The 22,136-nt window shown below is 39.0% G+C and overlaps 1 protein-coding gene across 2 annotated transcripts in view; it reads left to right on the top strand.

The window, feature by feature from the left end:
- The window catches only part of DYNC1H1 (dynein cytoplasmic 1 heavy chain 1), a 75,229-nt gene that overhangs the window by 22,446 nt on the left and 30,647 nt on the right, over positions 1-22,136 (top strand). For both annotated transcript variants that reach the window (XM_075926557.2, XM_025183071.3), the window contains exons 11-41: positions 1,492-1,638; positions 1,807-1,947; positions 2,131-2,307; positions 2,437-2,547; positions 2,644-2,763; positions 3,063-3,302; positions 3,890-4,045; positions 4,708-4,821; positions 5,783-5,893; positions 5,975-6,184; positions 6,666-6,812; positions 7,095-7,261; positions 8,294-8,467; positions 8,870-9,035; positions 9,184-9,372; positions 9,472-9,666; positions 11,343-11,625; positions 12,094-12,194; positions 13,159-13,318; positions 13,678-13,921; positions 14,115-14,298; positions 14,954-15,166; positions 15,387-15,625; positions 15,771-15,927; positions 16,369-16,596; positions 16,805-17,035; positions 17,171-17,311; positions 17,669-17,902; positions 19,377-19,583; positions 19,666-19,787; positions 21,206-21,371. In XM_075926557.2, coding sequence (XP_075782672.1) covers positions 1,492-1,638; positions 1,807-1,947; positions 2,131-2,307; positions 2,437-2,547; positions 2,644-2,763; positions 3,063-3,302; positions 3,890-4,045; positions 4,708-4,821; positions 5,783-5,893; positions 5,975-6,184; positions 6,666-6,812; positions 7,095-7,261; positions 8,294-8,467; positions 8,870-9,035; positions 9,184-9,372; positions 9,472-9,666; positions 11,343-11,625; positions 12,094-12,194; positions 13,159-13,318; positions 13,678-13,921; positions 14,115-14,298; positions 14,954-15,166; positions 15,387-15,625; positions 15,771-15,927; positions 16,369-16,596; positions 16,805-17,035; positions 17,171-17,311; positions 17,669-17,902; positions 19,377-19,583; positions 19,666-19,787; positions 21,206-21,371 — 5,475 coding nt within the window. The remainder of the gene's footprint in view (positions 1-1,491; positions 1,639-1,806; positions 1,948-2,130; positions 2,308-2,436; positions 2,548-2,643; positions 2,764-3,062; positions 3,303-3,889; positions 4,046-4,707; positions 4,822-5,782; positions 5,894-5,974; positions 6,185-6,665; positions 6,813-7,094; positions 7,262-8,293; positions 8,468-8,869; positions 9,036-9,183; positions 9,373-9,471; positions 9,667-11,342; positions 11,626-12,093; positions 12,195-13,158; positions 13,319-13,677; positions 13,922-14,114; positions 14,299-14,953; positions 15,167-15,386; positions 15,626-15,770; positions 15,928-16,368; positions 16,597-16,804; positions 17,036-17,170; positions 17,312-17,668; positions 17,903-19,376; positions 19,584-19,665; positions 19,788-21,205; positions 21,372-22,136) is intronic.

The raw sequence follows: 22,136 nt of genomic DNA, 5'->3' as shown, positions 1-22,136 counted from the left end.
CCTACAAGAGCTGATTTCCACTGTGACTTGCAGTACTTCTCTTCTGGCCAGAATTTACCTGTCTCTTCTTGGCCACATGGTGGCTTACACATACATTACTACCTTAGCTTGTCTCCCCTTTTGTTGCCTACAGCTGTGGCTGTGGAGGGCTTGGACTTCCCACAAGGTTCTCTTCTCCCTCCAATGATGGACAGACCTCGGTAAAGTGTGCACCAGAATCATTCCTTCTATCCTCCAAGCATGACTATCATCAGAGATGTGCTTGTCAGTTTGGGTTCTTACATGGGCAAGCACATGATTCGATTCTTGGGCTGATCAGGAAACCAGATGCCTGTCAATGTTCTGCAAGATTGGAAAAGTGTGATGAGCATGTCCTGCATTTCTCACATTCATTCGTCATATTCTCATGTTAGAGAACATTATCACTGACTAAATCAACAGACGAGGGGACATGAGATCACCTATGTTTTATATGGAGACTTCATATTTGGGTTTGATGCACTAGTCATAAGATCCCATGTTCAGCAGCATACCTTCCCACAGCTCAACATGACTGTGAACTCTCCCAACAGGAAATTCATGGCTGATCACAATTGAGAACTCTATGACACCTTGGTCACCAACATTTAGCCACAGAGAAACTCCAGCCAGGGATGACTTGACCTCCCATGGCAATAACAAATGCACCCATTATTCCATGGGGGAGTGGAGGAGCTCAGTGTCCTTTCCCAAGGTGATGCCCTAGTATGGCATATCAGACCAGATAAATTATGCCTTTTCTAGAGCTCCTGCCATGCATCCTACACCAGATCAGAACACACTTCCCTGTTTTGGCCTTACCAGTTCTGGCTGCTTCTCCATGTCACCTTGTTTCCACTGTCAGCTTTTCTGGAACTCCTCACACACCACAGTGCCATAACCCAGCATCCCAATCCATAGACTTTTTGCTTCAAACTTGCTTTTTGGATGTGCATCTTCACTGGATCAGGAATGTTTGTCCTTAGAACAACACACCCTTTTGAGTAACAGAGAAGGACCCACAAGGCAGTTCTGTAGGGCCAGGTGGAAGTATTTTACCTCATGGGCCCAGTAGAGTATTGCTCCTGATGATGTGAATATGCCTCCTCTTTTGGAGTGTAATACAATAGGGCTCGTCTAGACTATGCCGAAGTTCCGAAAGAGGATATGCAAATTACATGGGAATTTTCAGCAAACCCCCCACCCTTTTTCAAAAAGCTACATAAACCTCGTTTCTTGAGGAAGAGTGACTTTTCAAAAGGGGGAGGTGGCTGCCAAAAAAAACTGCATCCCAACTACTTTCACTTTCGGAATTTGCATATCTTCTTTCAGAACTTCGGCATAGTCTAGACATAGCCATAGAGACCATCACTTGAGGAGCTTGCAGGTTATGTGTAAAATGTATCTTCTGTATCTTTAACTGGCCCAACAAGTTCATATTTCACAAAATTGAATGTCTTTCTGTGCCTGTAGAATGTGGTGCATGAACTGAGGATAACCAACCAGGTGATCTATTTGAATCCACCAATTGAAGAATGCAGATATAAGCTCTATCAAGAAATGTTTTCCTGGAAAATGGTAATACTATCGCTACCCAGAATTCAAAGTCAAAGATACCAGGTAAGCATTATAAACTTATGTATAAATCTAAGGTGGCTTTATCTGCATACAACTTCTAGTTAATGTAAACTTTATATGGTTATAATGGCCAGTTCTCTTTTTCAAAAATTGCTAAGTGTATTCTGACCTTTGTACATACAACTTGTATTTAATTGTGGGTCTTGTCAGGTGGGTGTACACTATGAGTTGTCTGAGGAAGAGAAGTTCTACCGGAATGCCTTAACACGAATGCCTGATGGTCCTGCAGCACTGGAGGAATCTTATTCTGCTGTTATGGGCATTGTGACAGAGGTTGAACAGTATGTTAAGGTAGGACATGAATTCTGATTTACAGTTTGAAACTAGAGTAACATATTTGATGGTTGTTATCTTTAATTAAAAATATAGAAGAGCTCTTCTAAATCCAACAATGTTGCCTGTTAACTGAATTATTGGCAATTATAGTAATGTAAATAAGTGTCTGCATGAAATTTTTAATATATTTACTAATAGGTATGGCTGCAGTACCAGTGCTTATGGGATATGCAAGCTGAAAACATATACAACCGTCTTGGAGAAGATTTAAATAAATGGCAAGCACTCTTAGTTCAAATAAGGAAGGCTAGAGGAACATTTGACAATGCAGAAACCAGGAAGGAATTTGGACCTGTTATCATAGACTATGGGAAGGTATGAACCTGACATTTTCATGTAACTTGTAAAAGTAACTTGTAGAAATTGACTTCAGAATGGGCTTATAGAGGATAAAATGAGATTTTGTAACTAACAGTAATACTCAGTAAACTTTGTTGATTGTAGGTACAATCTAAGGTGAACTTGAAATATGACTCTTGGCATAAGGAAGTACTCAGTAAATTTGGCCAAATGCTAGGTCAGAACATGACAGAGTTCCACACTCAAATTTCTAAGGTAAGAATAATCCAAACAACGAATCCTTATTACAAAGATCAACTTACTACATTGACTCTTAACGTACTGCTTTGGGGTTTTTTCCCCCTCTAACAGTCCCGTCAAGAGTTGGAGCAGCATTCGGTGGACACAGCTAGCACGTCGGATGCAGTGACATTCATTACATATGTACAATCCCTGAAACGTAAAATCAAGCAATTTGAGAAACAAGTTGAGGTAAGATATCACTTTTTTTTTACTAATCTCATTTCTGGAAATCCATAAGCTTTTTCTACAGCTAGGAGACTGATGATTGTGACAAACCTACGCATGCTATGAGAAATGTCCTGTTCTTATAACAAAGTAACCACTTTCAAACCAAGATACTATCGTGAAACTTACTGAGTCAGTTTATATTTCTGAGGGTTCTTTTAAAAGATCAGCATAGCCAGAATTCTATCTGAATTTTTAATTTATTTCTCTTATCTAGAAGTTGAAAGTGGGTTACCTTGTAACAATGTTTATGTGGATTGTAGCTTTACCGCAATGGTCAGCGCTTACTAGAGAAACAGAGATTCCAGTTCCCTTCCTCCTGGTTATACATTGACAACATTGAAGGAGAATGGGGTGCTTTCAATGACATCATGCGTCGCAAGGATTCTGCCATTCAGCAACAAGTAGCAAACTTGCAAATGAAGATAGTTCAAGAGGATCGGGCAGTGGAGAGCCGTACAACTGACCTGCTGACAGACTGGGAGAAAACAAAGCCAGTGACAGTGAGTTTTTTGGGTGTGCTTTACTGAGCACGGTATAGGAAGCTTGCATTCTGTTACAAACAGGTTGTTCAGTTAACCCTGAAATAGACTGATCGGTCATAGCTGTTTGCAGACTTTGCAGAAATATGAATCCCCTTTCTAAGGAGTTTCCTTATGATTTGGCAGAAAGTATACCTTGTCTTTTTGCTCTTCGTTTAAAACTCAAACACTTTTCCTGACTTGGCTTGCATTTTCAAATAAGCACCTCTTACTGCTAAGTAAGTTTGTAAAAATCAAGTTACAATAGAAGTGTGTACTTTATAAAGCATTTGGTGCAAGGAAGATCATGTTGAGCCTGTCTAAAGAAAATGTTATACGCTTCTGCTAAAATATTTCTTCTGACAAGATGATTCTTTAGAACCTTTTCCAGGCAAGGGATTAGAAGTTTATACCCAGAGTTAAAGATCTGCCAGGGAAACTGAAAATCTTGAAAGCAGAAGAGATGGCATGGCATCTGATACTAATCAGATCTGTGCAGAAACTTCTTCTGAAGTGCTAAACCTTTACTCGTAACTTCTGTGTCATATTGTCCTTCATGTTCTTTTTAGGGAAACTTGCGTCCAGAGGAGGCTCTTCAAGCACTTACCATTTACGAAGGGAAATTTGGTAGATTGAAAGATGATCGTGAGAAATGTGCAAAGGCCAAAGAAGCTCTTGAACTAACAGATACAGGACTGCTCAGTGGCAGTGAAGAACGTGTGCAGGTACAATCTGTTAAAAATGCCTGAATTTAGTGCTTTTCAGTGGTTCTGGAAAGGGAAACTCTGTGATGATTCATAGAGAAGGCGTAGCAATGAATGGTTTTCTTTCATGCTTCCCTGTCAGTGTGCCCTATCCTTAACTGAGATGGTCCACTCCTATAAGTGAGTAACTCTGTCTCAGTATCTATTCAGCCGTTGACTTTTCTACTGAGACTGCAGCCACAGACACTTGACAGCAGCTTTGTAAGATATAGAAATCTGGCCTCTAAACTAACCAGAGATCAGACTAAGGGCTTGGCTATGTGGCAGGTAGCTTCTAAGTTATCTTAGGAGCATGGCTTAGCATTTCATTGAACTGTAGCAGCAGCTACATGGGAAGTAACTACAAGGCATGTTTTATATTCTGTAGGCATTACTGTTGTGTGGTGTGCTGTAACATGCCACCTAGAAAAGCCCAAATTTAGGCTACTAAGCAGCCAACATAGGGTGACTCCTTTTGGGCCACTGCACAATCACTAGGCAAGCTAGGGTCAAGTCTGTGCAACTACCAGTATCCTGGCGAAGTTCCTATCGCAATGATTTAAGAACCTGAATAACACATTTGTTATCCCTTTTGTCCTTCCTATAAAACTGAACAAACTATGCTGTATTCCTTTGTACTGTAGGTAGCTTTAGAAGAGTTACAAGACCTCAAAGGAGTTTGGTCTGAGCTTTCCAAGGTTTGGGAGCAGATTGATCAGATGAAGGAACAGCCGTGGGTTTCAGTACAGCCTCGCAAGGTACCTTTTTTATTTTCAGTATGTAGAAAGCATAACTACAACCGTACTGCTACACTCTTGGCCTTTGAGGCAAAAACACATTTTAAATAGTCTAACAGTTTGAAAATAAGCCAGAATATATGGCACGGTGCTTATGTACTTGGGTATTTTGGCATATGAAAAGTAGAATTCACTGAGAATGTGATCTCTATTTTAATCCAACTTGCAGCAGAAATACATTTTCCTTTTTTAAATGAAGATTTGACAATAGTCAGGCTTACAAAACAAAACTTGAAAAATGCTCAGGATTGCAGAAACTGCAGAGCCTAAAATATCTGTAGAGGACAAGAATTGATGCTGTATCTGTTTCTGAAACAAAGTTACCCTAACTGGTTCATTGCTCAAACACTTACTCCATTTTCATTGCTGAAATGCAGTTGTCCAAATAGTTGCTTCTTGGATACACAAACCTAAAATAAGATTTCTACCTTTTATCTGAAAGGAAGAATGTCACAATTTCATGACCACAGTGATCTAGTGTAAAATTACATAATGCTATGCTGCTCTAATGATCCAGGAATAGAGAAACACTAGTATTGTACCAATAGTCATGAATTAAGCTTAAAGCAATACTGTTGACACCATATAATATACTGAGGTGGAGTACATCAAGAAAAGCATGGAAAATCTGATGAAATGAGGTTTTGAGGGGCAATTGACAGTTTCAGTACATCTAGTGTTCAGATTTGTCTGCCTTGTATACAACTGTGTTTATTAGCAAAATATATGCAGCATAGGAAAGCATGATAAATTATCTAAGGGTGATTCTCCTATTCTTAAAGAGCAGTTTAATAAAATGTTAAGATGACAGATTATAAGTAAGACTGATAACTGTTGTAATATCCAGTTTACTAGAGTAATTGTTTTATCATAATGTTGCTGGTAGATTAATTCTTTCACGGCTTCTGTATTTTACTGACAGCTTAGACAAAACTTGGATGGCTTACTGAACCAGTTGAAAAACTTCCCTGCTCGTTTGCGGCAGTATGCCTCCTATGAATATGTTCAGAGACTTCTGAAGGGTTACATGAAGGTAAGCTGTACTTAATTTTTTTAAATTATTTAGGGATAAGCCACATGCATTATTTTTAATATGTGCTATTTGTCATTATAGATCAACATGTTGGTGATTGAACTGAAATCTGAGGCTCTTAAAGATCGTCACTGGAAGCAACTAATGAAGAGACTTCATGTTAACTGGGTTGTCTCTGAACTAACACTAGGACAGATCTGGGATGTTGACTTACAGAAGAATGAAGCAATTGTCAAAGACGTACTTCTTGTGGCTCAAGGAGAGATGGCTCTGGAAGAGTTCTTGAAACAGGCTAGTATCTATCACTAGATAATAACAAGCTGGATTTTGGATACTCAGGATGGTGAAAATAAAATGCCTTAGGTCGTCTTAATACATTTATTTTGAACTAAATAACTAAGTAAATGTAATACAAAAATTGACACCACATACATTCTTAGATTTAGGGTTTATAATTAAAAGCTTTGCAAATTTATTGAAGGTACTGTAATTTAAACTTTAAGATAAGTCTAGTAAAATACCTAGCTAATTCATTACTGTTATATAACTTCTAGGTAGACGACTAGAAACTGCCTTCTATAATCTGATTTTTGAGTTGCAATAACTTTAATTTTGACTCAACATAATTATGAAATCTTTCAGCATATGAGTCACATCAGTCTCAAGTTCATGTGCTCTCTAAATACAATAATCAGGCTCTTGTAACTATATTTGTACACAGTAGAATGGAATACATGCAATAGAATTAAAATTACTGCTTTTTTTCTTAAAGATAAGAGAAGTATGGAACACTTATGAACTAGATTTGGTTAACTATCAGAACAAATGTCGTTTGATTCGTGGTTGGGATGATCTCTTCAACAAGGTCAAGGAGCATATAAACAGCGTGTCTGCCATGAAGTTATCACCATACTACAAGGTATAATGTAAAATTACTTTTTATTTATCTTTGGCTCCCTCCTTGTTTTCATATTCTTTTACATTTGTTCAGGTAGTATTTTGTGTGCCAAGTTTGGCAAATTATTAGGTATATAAATGTAATTATACCTTTTTATAGCTCTAACCAAGTTTACAAAATTACTTCCAGTTCAGTTATTAAACTAATTTGATTATTCATTCAACTTTTTAATATCACACTGACTTGTGGATGAAGGTTTATTTTTAAGGAAAATGGAATGTTAATGGATTTTGTAACATTTAGGTGTTTGAAGAAGATGCTCTTAGTTGGGAGGACAAATTAAATCGCATCATGGCACTCTTTGATGTCTGGATAGATGTCCAAAGGCGATGGGTCTACCTGGAGGGTATCTTCACTGGAAGTGCTGATATTAAGCACTTACTACCTGTTGAAACACAGAGGTTCCAAAGGTATATTTAATTTGGCTTTGTGTGAAGTGCTCAGTTTACAGTTTAGGGCAAGCTGTATCATTGACTTTTCTCCCATGCCTGATGTCTGCATGGGTACCCCTCCCATGTGATAGTCCTGTACTTCTCTCCGTGAATCCTGTGTTTCACCTCCACTTCTTTGTTCTGGTAATTTTGAGAGCAAAATACCCATGTTCACCAATAGTATTCTCAATAGACCCATCTGGGGTTTGGCCTCTGCTGCAAGCTTTGGCAGTCTGACAGGTAGTAGAGTATAGTGACAAACACTTGATCATATGAATAAAGCTTTTTTTCTGCAAATAAGATGAAAAGGGGCTAAAAAATAAAAGGCTTGTAAATTTGTAAGCTACCTATATCTTACACTTCACTTGCATGTTTAGTTAGCCCCTCTTGTCTCACCTATCATGCAGCATTGGGCCTGGACCGATAGACTGCATCTTTGCGGTCTCAGCCTGTGTCCAGTCCTCATTTGTCTTCAAACCTGAGCTAACCAGCAGCTTTTTATCCCTTTCAAAGTGTTTTGCCCAGGTTCAGTTGTCCCAGGACAGACACCTGCACCTCTCCAAAGAATCTGAGGGAGACTAGGAATTTTAGTAGTTAACTGGTGGAGCCTGGAGCAGTCCCCCCCCCCCCCCCCCACCTGTCACAGGCAGGGGGCTGCTCCAATCTGGCCAGCACAGCCCCTACCTGCAGCAGACTCCCATTTAATCTGTTAATATTTAATTGGTAAACTAATTAAACCGGATTTTACATCTCTAAAGGAAACTTTAGCAATGAATTTACTGTACATTCTGTTTGAGCACCAGCAAATGAATTAGTCATTGTCTGGTTCATGGGTACCCTGTAGAGTGCTTCAACCAGAATTAACCTTTAATGTAGCATAAAGCTATCCATGCCATACTATTCACACAAAATATTAATAAAATATCACTTTTCCATGCTCACTAAATGGTGGATACAACAGTAAAAATTCAATTAAAGTGTGTGTAATGTTTTTTTCACAATCACTTGCAGCATCAGTACTGAGTTTCTGGCACTTATGAAAAAAGTATCCAAATCTCCCCTTGTGATGGATGTTCTTAACATCCAAGGTGTACAAAGGTCACTGGAGAGATTAGCAGACTTGCTTGGAAAGATCCAGAAGGCATTGGGAGAATACCTAGAGAGAGAGAGATCCTCCTTTCCTAGGTAAGGACCTTTAACTCCTCAACCACGTTGGAATTAACTATTGATAGGAATTGTTTATTTTGCAGTAGTATTTACTTTTTACCGTGTTCTAATAGTAACCTTTTATTGCACGCACACTTAAAACATTAATGCTTTGGAAACATTCAGATAAATTTGAACAAGGTTTTTTGGTCATTTATGGCCTCATTTCCTGGGAAATGACAGACTTCAGTTTCTTTGTGTGGGTCACTTGTGATTAACTTTACATGGCATAATTTGAATATAAATATTAATAAGCTGTTTCACCCTGTTATATGGGTTATAGAGGGTTCAGGTGTAAATATTTAATTCGAGGCCTACAACTAACTTTTTAAAAATAACATCAGCAATTGTTTAAAAGGACTTCTATATTTCTAATACTAGGTTCTACTTTGTTGGTGATGAGGACTTGCTTGAAATCATAGGAAACAGCAAGAATGTAGCTAAGCTGCAGAAACACTTCAAGAAAATGTTTGCTGGAGTTTCTAGCATCATCCTTGATGAAGAGAACACTGTTGTTCTGGGGATCTCATCACGTGAAGGAGAGGAGGTAGAGCTGGTTCTTCCGGGTGGTGGTGGCGTGGGTGGGTTTTTTGTTTGTTTGGTTTTTTTTTTTTTTTTGGGTGAGGGGGGGTGTTTTTGCAAATTTACAAACCTGGTTTAAATTAAAACTAGAACTATACTTAATTTTTTTTCAGGTTCTATTCAAAACACCTGTGTCTATCACAGAACATCCTAAGATTAATGAGTGGCTCACACTTGTTGAAAAAGAAATGAGGGTCACACTTGCGAAGCTGCTTGCAGAGTCCGTTACCGAAGTAGAAATATTTGGTAAAGCAACTTCAATTGATCCACTTACCTATATTTCTTGGATTGACAAATATCAGGTATACATTTTATTCCCTGTGGTCTAATTAAACTATATAAAATACTTGTGTGGGAGGAACAACTTTTTAGCAAAATCTAATTGTATTTTAAATGTTCAGGCCCAGCTTGTTGTCCTGTCAGCCCAAATTGCATGGTCTGAGAATGTGGAATCTGCTCTCACTGGCATGGGTGGTGGTGGAGACAGCAGCTCTCTGCACTCTGTGCTGGCTAATGTTGAGGTCACATTGACCGTATTGGCAGATTCTGTATTGATGGAACAACCACCTCTGCGCAGAAGGAAACTGGAACACTTGGTAAGTGTTACTTTTCTCTTTGTTCTCTAATAGTCATTCAGTCCCTTTCAAAATTTAAACACAATCTGTCCCTCTTCAGATTATGAAACTGACACTTAGGAAAGTAAAATTTTTCCATCAACCTTTTTTGAGAGCTGGCAAACTGCTATTGCTATATACATGCCTGATTTGAAAGAACATAGACTTAAATGTCAGTGTAGCATATAATTCTTCAGAATTACACAGTGAATAGAAACAGTATTTCAAATTCTTGGAATATACCACCAACCCTCATGTTCTGAGCTCCGGAGCTTCAAAGGGGCAGCACAATGTGGAGCAGGGGATCACCTGGGCACTCCAGCTGATCCTGGGCTCCGTGCAGCACCGCCCCTTTGAAGGGGCATCACTGCGCAGAACCCAGGGTAAACTGGGGACTCCAGCTCATCCCAGCCTCTTAATGCGCTGCCTCTTTGAAGTGTGGGGTGACACTTCAAAGGGGCAGCGCAGCACTAACTCCTGCGATTAACATGTTTAAAAAAATAACTCATTAATCCTGCCTTGCGATAATCACAGGCGTTAACGCACATCAGCTTTAGTCGGAGCTCTTTTAGCTATTTAAAAATAGAAACCGCTTTCCAACTCATAGGAGAAATAGTTTAATTTAGAGCTTGTGTTCGTGTGAGGGGATATCAGGCATGAGAGCTGAAAGAAAAGCTAAATTGACTGGCTTTTTGCATTCAGCTATGAAAATCTTAAATTCTCACTTCTTGCCTACTGAATTCCATAGCATAACTACAGCTCCTCCTAAGAAGCCCTACCTTGCACCAAACAGGTGCAATTGGCAATCTTTCCTGTTCAGAGGTTCGCTTAAAAACACTCTAGTACTAAACTTCTAATTGGGGAACAAGTGTAGAGTCGCATAGCCACAGAGTGAGGTTTGTGGCAGTCTGTGTGGCTGAGCAGCTAGACTGGAGTGGTTGTGAACAAGTTGAAGTTTCAAATAAGGTGTGACCTCACTGCTAGACATGACTTAGTCAAATCCATGGAACTTCAGCCTCACCATGTCCACATCTATGAAGATACAACGAGGTGCCAATTTCTGGCCTATTGGAGATGGATGTTGATACTTTTGTGCTTTGGACTCCCAGAAGGATTCAAGGCTAGTGTTAGATTTCTGAACAACTTGTGCAGAGGATTAAAATTTGTGTGCTCTCCTAGGAGACGGTTCTTGATGAATGATGATGAGGGAGTAGAAACAGTCCATCCAGAGCACTTGGGGTTTCTTAGTGGAAAATGTGAGTTAGTTTAGGGGTACTCATTCATCGTTAAAACTTATTGGAGACAGACAAGAACATCTGGTGACTAGCAGTATCCGGTGTCAGAGACTTCTAGCTGGATGAGTATGGATGTTTTCCTCTTTCTGTTTGTGGACAGGAAAGGGTTATCCATAAGGAGAGTTCTTGTAATTTTAGAACCCTGCTTTGGCCTGAAGCTTGACTGAGGGATCCTGGAAGCAAGAGACTTTTTTTTTTTTTTTAATTCCTCTTTCTCTACTCTAGATGATGGATATTAGATGATGCCTTCTAGCACCAAACAATGGCTGTTCATAAGTTAAGATGCAGTAAAACTGTTAGTTTCATTAGAGAATGTGATCTTTTTTGTTGTTGGGGAGTGCTAATCAGCTGCTTGTACTCCAGATTACAGAGTTGGTGCACCAACGAGATGTTACAAGATCACTGATCAAAAGTAAGATTGACAACTCCAAATCCTTTGAGTGGCTCAGCCAGATGCGATTCTACTTCGACCCAAAACAGACAGATGTGTTGCAACAACTGTCCATTCAGATGGCAAATGCCAAATTCAACTATGGCTTTGAGTATCTTGGAGTTCAGGATAAACTAGTCCAGACTCCTCTTACAGATCGCTGTTACCTGACAATGACACAAGCCTTGGAGGCAAGACTTGGAGGGTCACCTTTTGGTAAGTTTGTACTTAGGAAATGTAAAGACTGATGTTAATCAGCCAGAAACTTAATAAAGTAACTTCCATAGTTTGAAACTCCAGTTTTTGAAAATGAGCAACACTTATGCCATATATTTAGTTGCTAGTAGATCAGCACTGCTGAAATCAGTGCAGTGGGTATCTATTTAGCATGGCTTCACTACACCTGCTAAATTGATGGAAGAGCACTCTCCAGTTGATGTGTACTCTGCCTTCCTGAGATGAGTAGAGGAAGCTGGCAAGAGTGTCTACCATCAACAAAGCGCAATGTAGATACCACCGTAAGTCAATCTAAGCTACTTGAAGTTCAGTTAGATTATTTGCAAAACTGAAGTAGCGTAACTTGCGTCACTTACTGTGGTCGTGTAAGCTCAGCCCATAGACTGTTAATATTGTCTGTTTACTACCTATAGAGAGACTAGTGTTTTTATCCTTTGCCTAAAATAGGTCCAGCTGGTACTGGTAAAACAGAATCTGTAAAGGCCCTTGGACACCAGCTTGGCCGCTTTGTTCTGGTTTTCAACTGTGATGAAACATTTGACTTCCAGGTATAGTATCTTTCATTTAACATGAGACTGCTTCATTTTAAGTTAAGTTCTCATTAGTATGCCATTAAGCTTCTAGATTTCAAAACATGTTTGAAAGCTTGTTCTTATAGCTGACAAAACTGATTCTGGTTACTTTACTGTGCTTCATTGAATCATACTACCATCTAAAGCAGGACTGGGTTAAAAGCTGCCTTCTCTGTTTTTTAGATGGTAATTTACCAAGAGAAAATCTGAATTGACAGCTATAGGAGGGTAACTTATTTTCAGACTACTTTTCCATTGCCATTTCTCAGTCATGTTGTATGACCAATTGAGAGACCTACTTTAGTAGAAGGAAACAAAGTTAGGTGTAACTGGCTTCCACTGAATGGATGTGGTTGCTGCACATGCTCCTTATCTCAATGGACTTGATATATTTCAGCATCTGAACCATTTACATTTTGCAAATTTAGGAATGTGCTTGCAGATTTTAGAATTATTGCCGAACAGACTTCCTTAGAGAGGGGTAAAAGTTGCTTACAATAGAATCTGAAAGTTGATATTCCAAAACTGAAACATTGGAAATAGGGTGTCAGTACTCACACAATAGAAGACAGACTTATGCCTAACAAGAGACTTATCTGGGGGAGACTCTGGACCAGCTGTACAAATGCATGCGCACATGCACACACACGTTCTTCATTTAATGTTCAAATGACCAGTTTTCCCTTCTGATGTTTGTGATTATTCAAAGTTGAAGTCACAATGTTGTATGACTCTGGAGTGGAGGATAGAGAAGACATTGTTTCTGCTGAAAGCATAGAGATTCTCAGCATGATCACACAGAGAGACAGAGACAGTAGGGAGATAATGTATGTAAGCACAGTCCTGACCAGTCTACATTAGTTTCACTATCAAAATGGCAGAATAACTTTTTTCAGTGTATGTATATATAAAACTCTGTATGTGTCTGCTCTGCTTACAGGCAATGGGACGCATCTTTGTGGGGCTCTGTCAAGTGGGCGCATGGGGCTGTTTTGATGAGTTCAATCGACTTGAGGAGCGTATGCTTTCCGCTGTGTCTCAGCAAGTTCAGTGCATTCAGGAAGCCTTGCGAGAACATTCCAATCCAAACTATGACAAGAGTATGCAACTTTTTTCATTGCTAATGGTTTTGTATAACTTCTGTCAAAAGAATGCCCTTGTATATCTAAAATAAGTCATTCTGAGATCTTGATCAGTTACTCCCACTTTGGTCAAGGGTTTTCTGTTAAATTTGAAAATATAACAAACTTTAATGTTAAGTTACAACTTGAAGTAACTTTAATTGACATGCAGTCACTTTCAGCATTGTGTAATGGTATTGTAGTGATAGAAAGTTTTATTTGTACCATAAACAATACTCTGCAGGATACTAAAAGTCAAGTCTTAGTTACTGTAGATGATGATTTATTTGACCGAGACACAGCCAACTGTAATTAAAAATACTTTGTACTACTTCTAGCTTCTGCACCTATTACTTGTGAGCTGTTGAACAAACAAGTAAAAGTGAGCCCAGATATGGCTGTCTTCATCACCATGAATCCTGGATATGCGGGTAGATCAAATCTTCCAGACAACTTGAAGAAGCTGTTCCGTAGCTTGGCAATGACCAAGCCAGACCGCCAGCTGATTGCTCAGGTCATGTTGTATTCCCAGGGTTTCCGAACTGCAGAAGTGCTTGCCAATAAGATTGTCCCATTCTTCAAGTAAGTAATAGTCACTTAAACAAATCTGGCCCAAACCAAAAAAAGCACTTGTGTACTTAAATCTCGAACTTAAAATGTTGAAACTGTCAGAATAAGAATATAGAATAGTAAGAGTGGTTGATACTTTACTATTGAACATTAGTTTTGTGATTCTAAAACGTCTAAAGCTGACTCTGGTGTGTTTTATTCTTAGACTCTGTGATGAGCAGCTCTCTTCTCAAAGTCATTATGACTTTGGCTTAAGAGCTTTGAAGAGTGTACTAGTTAGTGCAGGAAATGTGAAGCGGGAGAGGATTCAGAAGATAAAGCGGGAAAAGGAAGAGCGTGGTGAAGTTGTTGATGAAGGGGAAATTGCTGAGAACCTGCCCGAACAAGAGGTAAAACATACTTGGACTTTTTTAATGTTGCTTCACTGCAAAGGGGTGATTACAGTACATATGAATGTAAATGACCGCTTGCAGTGAACTTGGTGTATCTAGCATAAATATAATCTGAGTTCACAAGTATCCTGTTTACTTGAACTTCTGCTACTTTAGGCTATAGGAGTGGCAGTTTCAGTAGACTTAACTGAGTTTTAATCTGTGCTTGAGCAGTTGGAAATGTCTGTCTTACAATAAAACACAGGCACCTGATTGCTTGTTTGTAATGACCACAAACATTTCACTACTCTTGTAAAAGGAACAGTGTCCTAACTATTTTCTAATGGAATATACATTCTGACTGAACTTCTCTGCCGTTAACATTTATCTGTTAGTGAGGTGGGCAAATATCAACTAAGACAATTGTATTAGATATCTTTTAAGTATTCCATGAATAGCATTACTTGACGTTCATAATGCTCTGTCATAAATGGCCTTGCACAAATGCAAAACTCCCCCTCTAAGTGGTGGGTTTTTTGTTTTTTTTGCAGGGAATAAGAATGCCAAATGCAAACCTAGCAAATGTCAATATACTGTACAGTCCAGGTGTTCAGCATAGCTTGTCTGAAATATTTCCATGAATGTGACTAATGTAAATACACTTTCCATATAGATTTTGATCCAGAGTGTGTGTGAAACAATGGTACCCAAACTTGTTGCAGAAGATATCCCCTTGCTGTTCAGTCTCTTGTCTGATGTATTTCCTGGAGTTCAGTATCACCGTGGTGAAATGACAGCCCTGCGAGAAGAGCTTAAGAAAGTGTGTCAGGAAATGTACCTTACCTATGGAGATGGAGAAGAAGTTGGTGGCATGTGGGTGGAAAAGGTACATTGTGGTAGTTGTAAATCTTACAATGTAGAGCTGACAAATGTAACGCTTTCCATATTCCATGATAGAAAAATCAAGTACAATTACTCCCCAAATTAAATACCTAAAGTTTTTCAATTTTAAGTGATTCCAGATTGTTTGTTTAAGCCTTGCATTTATTAAGATTCAAAGTCTGACGTTAAAGTCTGAGTCTATGTACAATTTTGTTCTGTCACAGGTTCTTCAGCTCTATCAGATTACCCAGATTAATCATGGATTGATGATGGTGGGTCCTTCTGGAAGTGGAAAGAGCATGGCTTGGAGAGTGTTGCTAAAAGCACTGGAACGATTAGAGGGTGTAGAAGGTGTTGCTCACATCATTGATCCGAAAGCAATCAGCAAAGATCACCTCTATGGTACTTTGGATCCAAATACCAGAGAATGGACAGATGGATTGTTTACACATGTTCTGAGAAAGTGAGTCTTAAACATTAATAGCATATAAGTTTTTGAAGGAGCAATTGGAGAGATCCTTGGATATTCTCTCATTGGCATGAAGGACTGAGGAAGGGAAAGCTACTTTTTATTTGTTAACCTTCACTCAATATTTTCCTGAACTTAGGATCATAGACAATGTGAGAGGTGAATTACAGAAACGACAGTGGATCATCTTTGATGGAGATGTAGATCCTGAATGGGTGGAGAACTTAAACTCCGTGTTGGATGACAATAAGCTGCTAACTCTGCCCAATGGAGAACGTCTCAGCCTTCCACCAAATGTAAAGTTTTTTGTGTTTCTACAAACATTAGTAATGTTACAAATAGACTAATCTACTGAAAATGTGTTAGCTCTGCTTCTTTTTGCTTACATGAACAGGCTTTCATCACACAAACTGGGCACAGGGTTAAGTTAATAGTGCAGCAGAGCAAAAGTGATTTGATGCAATGGTTTGGTTGACTTGTTCAAAAACCCTTTTGTGGTTATGGAGTTTGTCATGTCAGATGTACCTTGACCCTCACAAACTAGGAAATACTAGATCATCCATGTAGATCTAATTAGGTGTTAAGGTGATAAGGCATATTATGAATTTAAGACAAAAGTCAATTTTATACCACCTGTTGCCTTCTTAGTTCAGAAAAGCATGCTAATGGAGCTTTTAATAGATTTTATGTTCTGCCAAACCTAACTTCTCTTAAATGTCTGTACTTTCTCTCTGTAGGTGCGTATTATGTTTGAGGTGCAGGATCTGAAATATGCTACTCTGGCCACCGTGTCGAGGTGCGGAATGGTCTGGTTCAGTGAAGATGTTCTAAGCACTGACATGATATTCAATAACTTCTTGGCCAGACTACGAAGCATCCCTCTGGATGAAGGTGAAGAGGAAGCTCAGCGCAGGCGAAAGGGCAAAGAAGATGAAGGTGAAGAAGCAGCTTCTCCAATGTTGCAGGTATAACTTGTAATACACTGTGTACTGACACCAGACCCACTAAAAGTAGGAAGTGTCTCCAATGCTTATCTTAAAGGCTATCCTGAATATAAATGGAGATTGAGTTAACAATGTAGCTTGTGTATTGTATGACACTTTAAAAAAAATATAGTGTTAAGATTTAAGACTACAAACCAAGTTCCTTCAACACTAATGTCTTTACCCACAGATTCAAAGAGACGTAGCAACAATTATGCAGCCATATTTCACATCTAATGGACTGGTGACTAAAGCTCTAGAACATGCTTTCAAGTTAGAGCACATCATGGACCTCACTCGCTTGCGCTGTCTTGGTTCATTGTTCTCTATGTTGCATCAGGCTTGCCGCAATGTAGCACAATACAATGCAAACCATCCCGACTTCCCTATGCAGATAGATCAACTTGAGCGCTACAGCCAGGTAAAGTAAATATTGTAGCAAAGTTATCAGGCTTATTGAATAATCTTTTGCATTTTTTTAGCTATCCTTCAAACAGAAGTAATACTTTTTTTGCACTTTTTTGTGTGGATTAATCTTTCTCTTCTCTTTTATTAGAGATATCTAGTCTATGCAATACTGTGGTCACTCTCTGGAGACAGCCGTCTGAAAATGAGAGCAGAGCTGGGAGAATACATTAGGAGAATCACCACTGTACCGTTGCCCACAGCACCTAACATGCCTATCATTGATTATGAGGTAACAACCTCCTGTACTTCGTAAAGCTTTAAAGACCTAATTCCTAATGAAACAATCAGAATGACACTTTCTAAATTAACCTCTCTAAATGTGAGTAAACCAGTATCTCTCAATTTTAGTTCAAGTCAAGCAACTCTAATTTTTTTTACTCAGTACATAGTGTACTGCGTGGTCCAAGCTGCTTCTAAATTAGTCTCTCAGCATCAAATTTGCAGGTGTTAAAAGACTAAGTTATCGGATTAAATCAAAGTTGTCAGTTTGATTGTTGTTTAAAATAAAATTGGATTGTGATAAGAACCTTAATGGAGCGTGTATCTCTACTACATTTGTAGATTAACTATATTTCTGTTCACCTAGGTGTCAATTACGGGTGAATGGGTCCCATGGCAGTCCAAGGTTCCTCAGATTGAAGTTGAGACACACAAGGTTGCTGCTCCTGATGTTGTGGTACCAACCTTAGATACCGTTCGCCACGAAGCTTTGCTGTATACTTGGCTAGCAGAACACAAACCTCTAGTGCTCTGTGGCCCACCAGGTTCTGGAAAGACTATGACCCTTTTCAGTGCCCTCCGAGCCCTCCCTGATATGGAGGTAAATACTCTGTTTATATGTAGGTTATTGAATGATAGCAAATTCATAACATGCCAAAACTGCCTACAAGGTTATTTTAATTACTGCTACATCTGTCTATTAATGTGGCAAAAAAGTCATGTTTCTGCCTCGAGTGCTATAAGGATAACTTCCTTTATTTGGGCAAAGAGCTCTGCTAACAATGATCTATAAAAAGGCAGCTGGAGACTGTAGCAGAAATCAGTATATAAACCAGTTAAGAGTGATGTGAAACACCATTCTGGATTGACAAAGTAGGGGAATACAACCTAGATGGAGCTACTATAAGGTGGGTGCATAACTGGTTGGAAAACCCCAGAGTAGTTATGGTTCAGCCATGCTAGAAGGGCATAATGAACTGGGTTCTGCAGGGTTCAGTTCTGGGTCCAATTCTGTTTAATATTGTCAACGATTTAAATAATATCAGAGAGAGTACAGTTAAAGTTTGTGGATATCATCAAGCTGGGAGAGGTTACAAATTTGGAGGATGTCAGAGTACTCCACCTAGGAGGAATGAATCAGTTGCATACGTACAAAATGGGAAATGATTGCCTAGTGAGTACTGCAGAAAGGGATCTAAGGGTCATAGTAGAACACAAGTTAAATAAATCGGTGAGTCACTTGCAGGAATAAAAAGCAAACAACGTTCTGAGATTTGTTAACTAGAGTATTGTAAGTGAGACATGAGAAGTAGGTGATTGAGTTCTGGGTGCCACTTTTCAAGGAAGATGTGGACAAATTGGAGAAGGTCTAGAGAAGAGCAACAAAAATTAAGTGGTCTAGAAAATATGACCTCGAGGGATGATTGAAAGAATTGGGTTTGTTTAATCTGGAAAAAGACTGAAGGGGGGAACATAACCTCTTTGAAGTATCTAAAAGGTTGTTACAAAGAAGAGGGAGAAAATTCTTCTCAACCTTTGATTCTAGGACAAGAAGGCAGAGGGTTTAAATTGCAATAAGGGGAGGTTAGGTTGGACATCAGGGAGAACTTCCTAAAACCGGTAGGGTGGTTAACCACTGAAATAAATTGTCTAATCTGCTCTTACTCTCCATTGATGGAGATTCCAAAGCCTCCCTAGGCAAACACCTATCAGGTATGGTCTATTTATGGTTCTTGATCCTGCCATGAGTTCAGGATACTGGACTTGATGACCTCTCGAGGTTGCTTCCAGTTCTAGTATTCTGTGATAACTAGTGGGCACAACTGGCACATAATAGACTCATCAAAATTTGTTTTTCAGAATTTTACATATCTGTAGTGATGCAAATACGTGTGTAAACTCCATCCCTTGATCGGTTTCTAGTCAACATATAGCATATATTTTCGATATGAAGGCCAACGTGTAACATTTGTTACTGAGTAATGATAATCTACTGAAACTTTGGTTCTAAGACTTTAAGTTATTAAGAATCAACTAGCTTCATGGTTTTGTGTGTTTCATCCTTGTTTTTTAAGGTTGTTGGACTTAACTTCTCTAGTGCTACAACACCAGAGCTGCTTTTGAAAACTTTTGATCATTACTGTGAGTATCGGCGCACACCTAATGGAGTGGTGCTGGCTCCCGTGCAACTAGGAAAGTGGCTGGTGCTGTTCTGTGATGAAATCAACTTGCCAGATATGGATAAGTATGGCACGCAGAGAGTAATATCATTCATTAGACAGGTTGGTGATGTTGTGAAACAGGATTGTATTATTATTTATACTGTGGAACCTTTCTTTATATTAAAACAACTCCCTCATTCAGATGGTGGAACATGGAGGCTTCTACCGTACATCAGATCAGACCTGGGTGAAATTAGAGAGGATTCAGTTTGTTGGAGCTTGTAACCCACCTACCGATCCTGGGAGGAAACCACTGTCCCACAGGTAAAATACTATTCTGTAGCTACTGAAATTTACAGTACTGATCTGCAAAATGGAGTATCTGATACCTTGGCATTCAAATACTAAAATCAAGATTGTAGCTTCAAATATGGGTTTAAAAATACTTTGCATTCTAACGAGCTGCTCAGGAGCTTACTGGACCATAAACATTGATCTTTAAGTCTTGGAGTATTGGAAGTTCCAGAACACTGGGAAAGAGCAGCTAAAAGTTTAAACAAAGGATAAATGGGATCGCCTAGATCCCAGGCAAAATAATTGTGGTTATTAAAGGACTTGATTGTTAAAGAACTAAAAGGGTAATATAACTAATCAACATGAGTTTATGGAAAATAGATCCTAACTCTGCTGGCTTTGAGATTGCAAGTTTAGTTGATACGGTAATATTGTTGACTTGAATATATCTTGTCAAATGACTTACCTGGTACTGCATGACATTTTGATTGGAAAAAAATATAATTAATAGGTATAAAAGTAACATGGCACACCATTAAATGGATTAAAAATGACTACCTGGTGGATCTTAATGTAACTTAACAGGAAGCATTGTTGCAGTGGGATTGCACAGGGACTGGTTATAATCTTAGTCATAGAATCTTTAAAATCTTTACCTGTTAAAAGAACAAAATCATCATTCACTAGTATGATCCTGGGATGCTTAAATGGGGATTTCAAATAGGAGTAAAGTTGGCACTACTAAAATCAGTGGTTTTGGTGCCCACAATTCAAGAAAGATGTTGACAAATTAAAGGAAGTTCAGAGAAGAGCCACAAGCGTCAACTATTAATAAACATGCTTTTAAAATGGAGTCAAAATACTCAAGCAGTTTTAGCTCCACAAAGAGTAGATTGAGAAGGGAGAACAAATATTTAGTGATGAGCTTTTCAGCTTCAAACCACTGGATCATGTTATACCTTTCTTAGCTAGACTAAAGCTAAACGTAAATTTAGGAAGCAGGCATAAATTTAAACAGTAATTAGCCATTGGAATAATTTACAAGAGTAGATTCTGCATCATTGGGTATTTTTTGAATCTTTGTAGTAGCATAGTTTTTTTTAGAAGATGCCATGGGAATCATTTTGGGGAAGTTCTACCATCTGTGTTGAGAGGCTAAACTAAATGATTTCTTCTGGCCTTAGAAATCTGTGATCAAGACACTGTTCCCATTCCAGTACTTTAAACTTTTGAATTGGCCACTACCTTGTTGGCTAATGAGTGCTAAATACTATTCACTTCAAAGGCTCAGAATTCTGTTTGTGAAATAGTTGTTTACCCTATAGAACAAGTAGCTGGGCTCAGATGAACAGATGTGATGTTACAGAGCAGAAAAAGCCAGGTGTAGTCTAGCTGACTTGGATGAAGTCTTTTCTGGTATCAACACTAAGCTGATGGACTTCTTCCAGATTTTTACGCCATGTCCCTGTGGTGTATGTGGACTATCCTGGACCAGCCTCACTTACTCAGATATATGGAACATTCAATCGTGCAATGCTGAGGCTTATCCCATCACTCCGCACATATGCAGAACCTCTTACTGCTGCCATGGTAGAGTTCTACACAATGTCACAGGTAACTTGCTCTACATATTATCCCAACTTCTGCTGACCAGGCATCTTTGCTTGTTACCATGCCACTTGAATACTGTGTACAGATGTGGTCTCCTCACCTCAAAAAAAGATATTTTGGCCTTGGAAAGGGTTCAGAAAAGGGCAACTAAAATGATTAGGGGTTTGGAGCGGGTCCCATATGAGGAGAGGTTAAAGCAACTGGGACTTTTCAGTTTAGAAAAGAGGATACTGAGGGGAGATATGATAGAGGTATATAAAATCATGAGTGGTGTGGAGAGGGCCGATAAAGAAAAGTTATTTATTAGTTCCCTAAATAGAAGAACTAGAAGACACCAAATGAAATTAATGGGTAGCAGGTTTAAAACGAATAAAAGAAAGTTCTTCTTCACACAGCGTGTAGTCAACCTGTGGAACTCTTTGCCAGAGGAGGCTGTGAAGGCTAGGACTATAATAGAGTTTAAAGAGAAGCTAGATAATTTCATGGAGGTTAGGTCCATAAAAGGCTATTAGCCAGGGGATAAAATGGTGTCCTTGGCCTCTGTTTTTCAGAGGCCGGAGAGAGATGGCAGGAGACAAATCGCTTGATCATTGTCTTCGGTCCACCCTCTCTGGGGCACCTGGTGCTGGCCACTGTCGGCAGACAGGATACTGGGCTAGAAGGACCTTTGGTCTGACCCAGTTCTTATGTTCACTTTAGATAAAAGGTAGCTAGCTTCCTAGCGCTTTTTGTTAGTTGTGAGAGGGAAGCATGAGAAGCATTGTTTGT

This window comes from Pelodiscus sinensis, chromosome 5, assembly GCF_052426305.1.
Source record: "Pelodiscus sinensis isolate ZL-2025 chromosome 5, ASM5242630v1, whole genome shotgun sequence".
NCBI classification, from domain to species: domain Eukaryota; kingdom Metazoa; phylum Chordata; order Testudines; family Trionychidae; genus Pelodiscus; species Pelodiscus sinensis.
The sequence above is the reverse complement of the archived record's forward strand: the minus strand, read 5'-3'. Positions and strand labels throughout refer to the sequence as shown.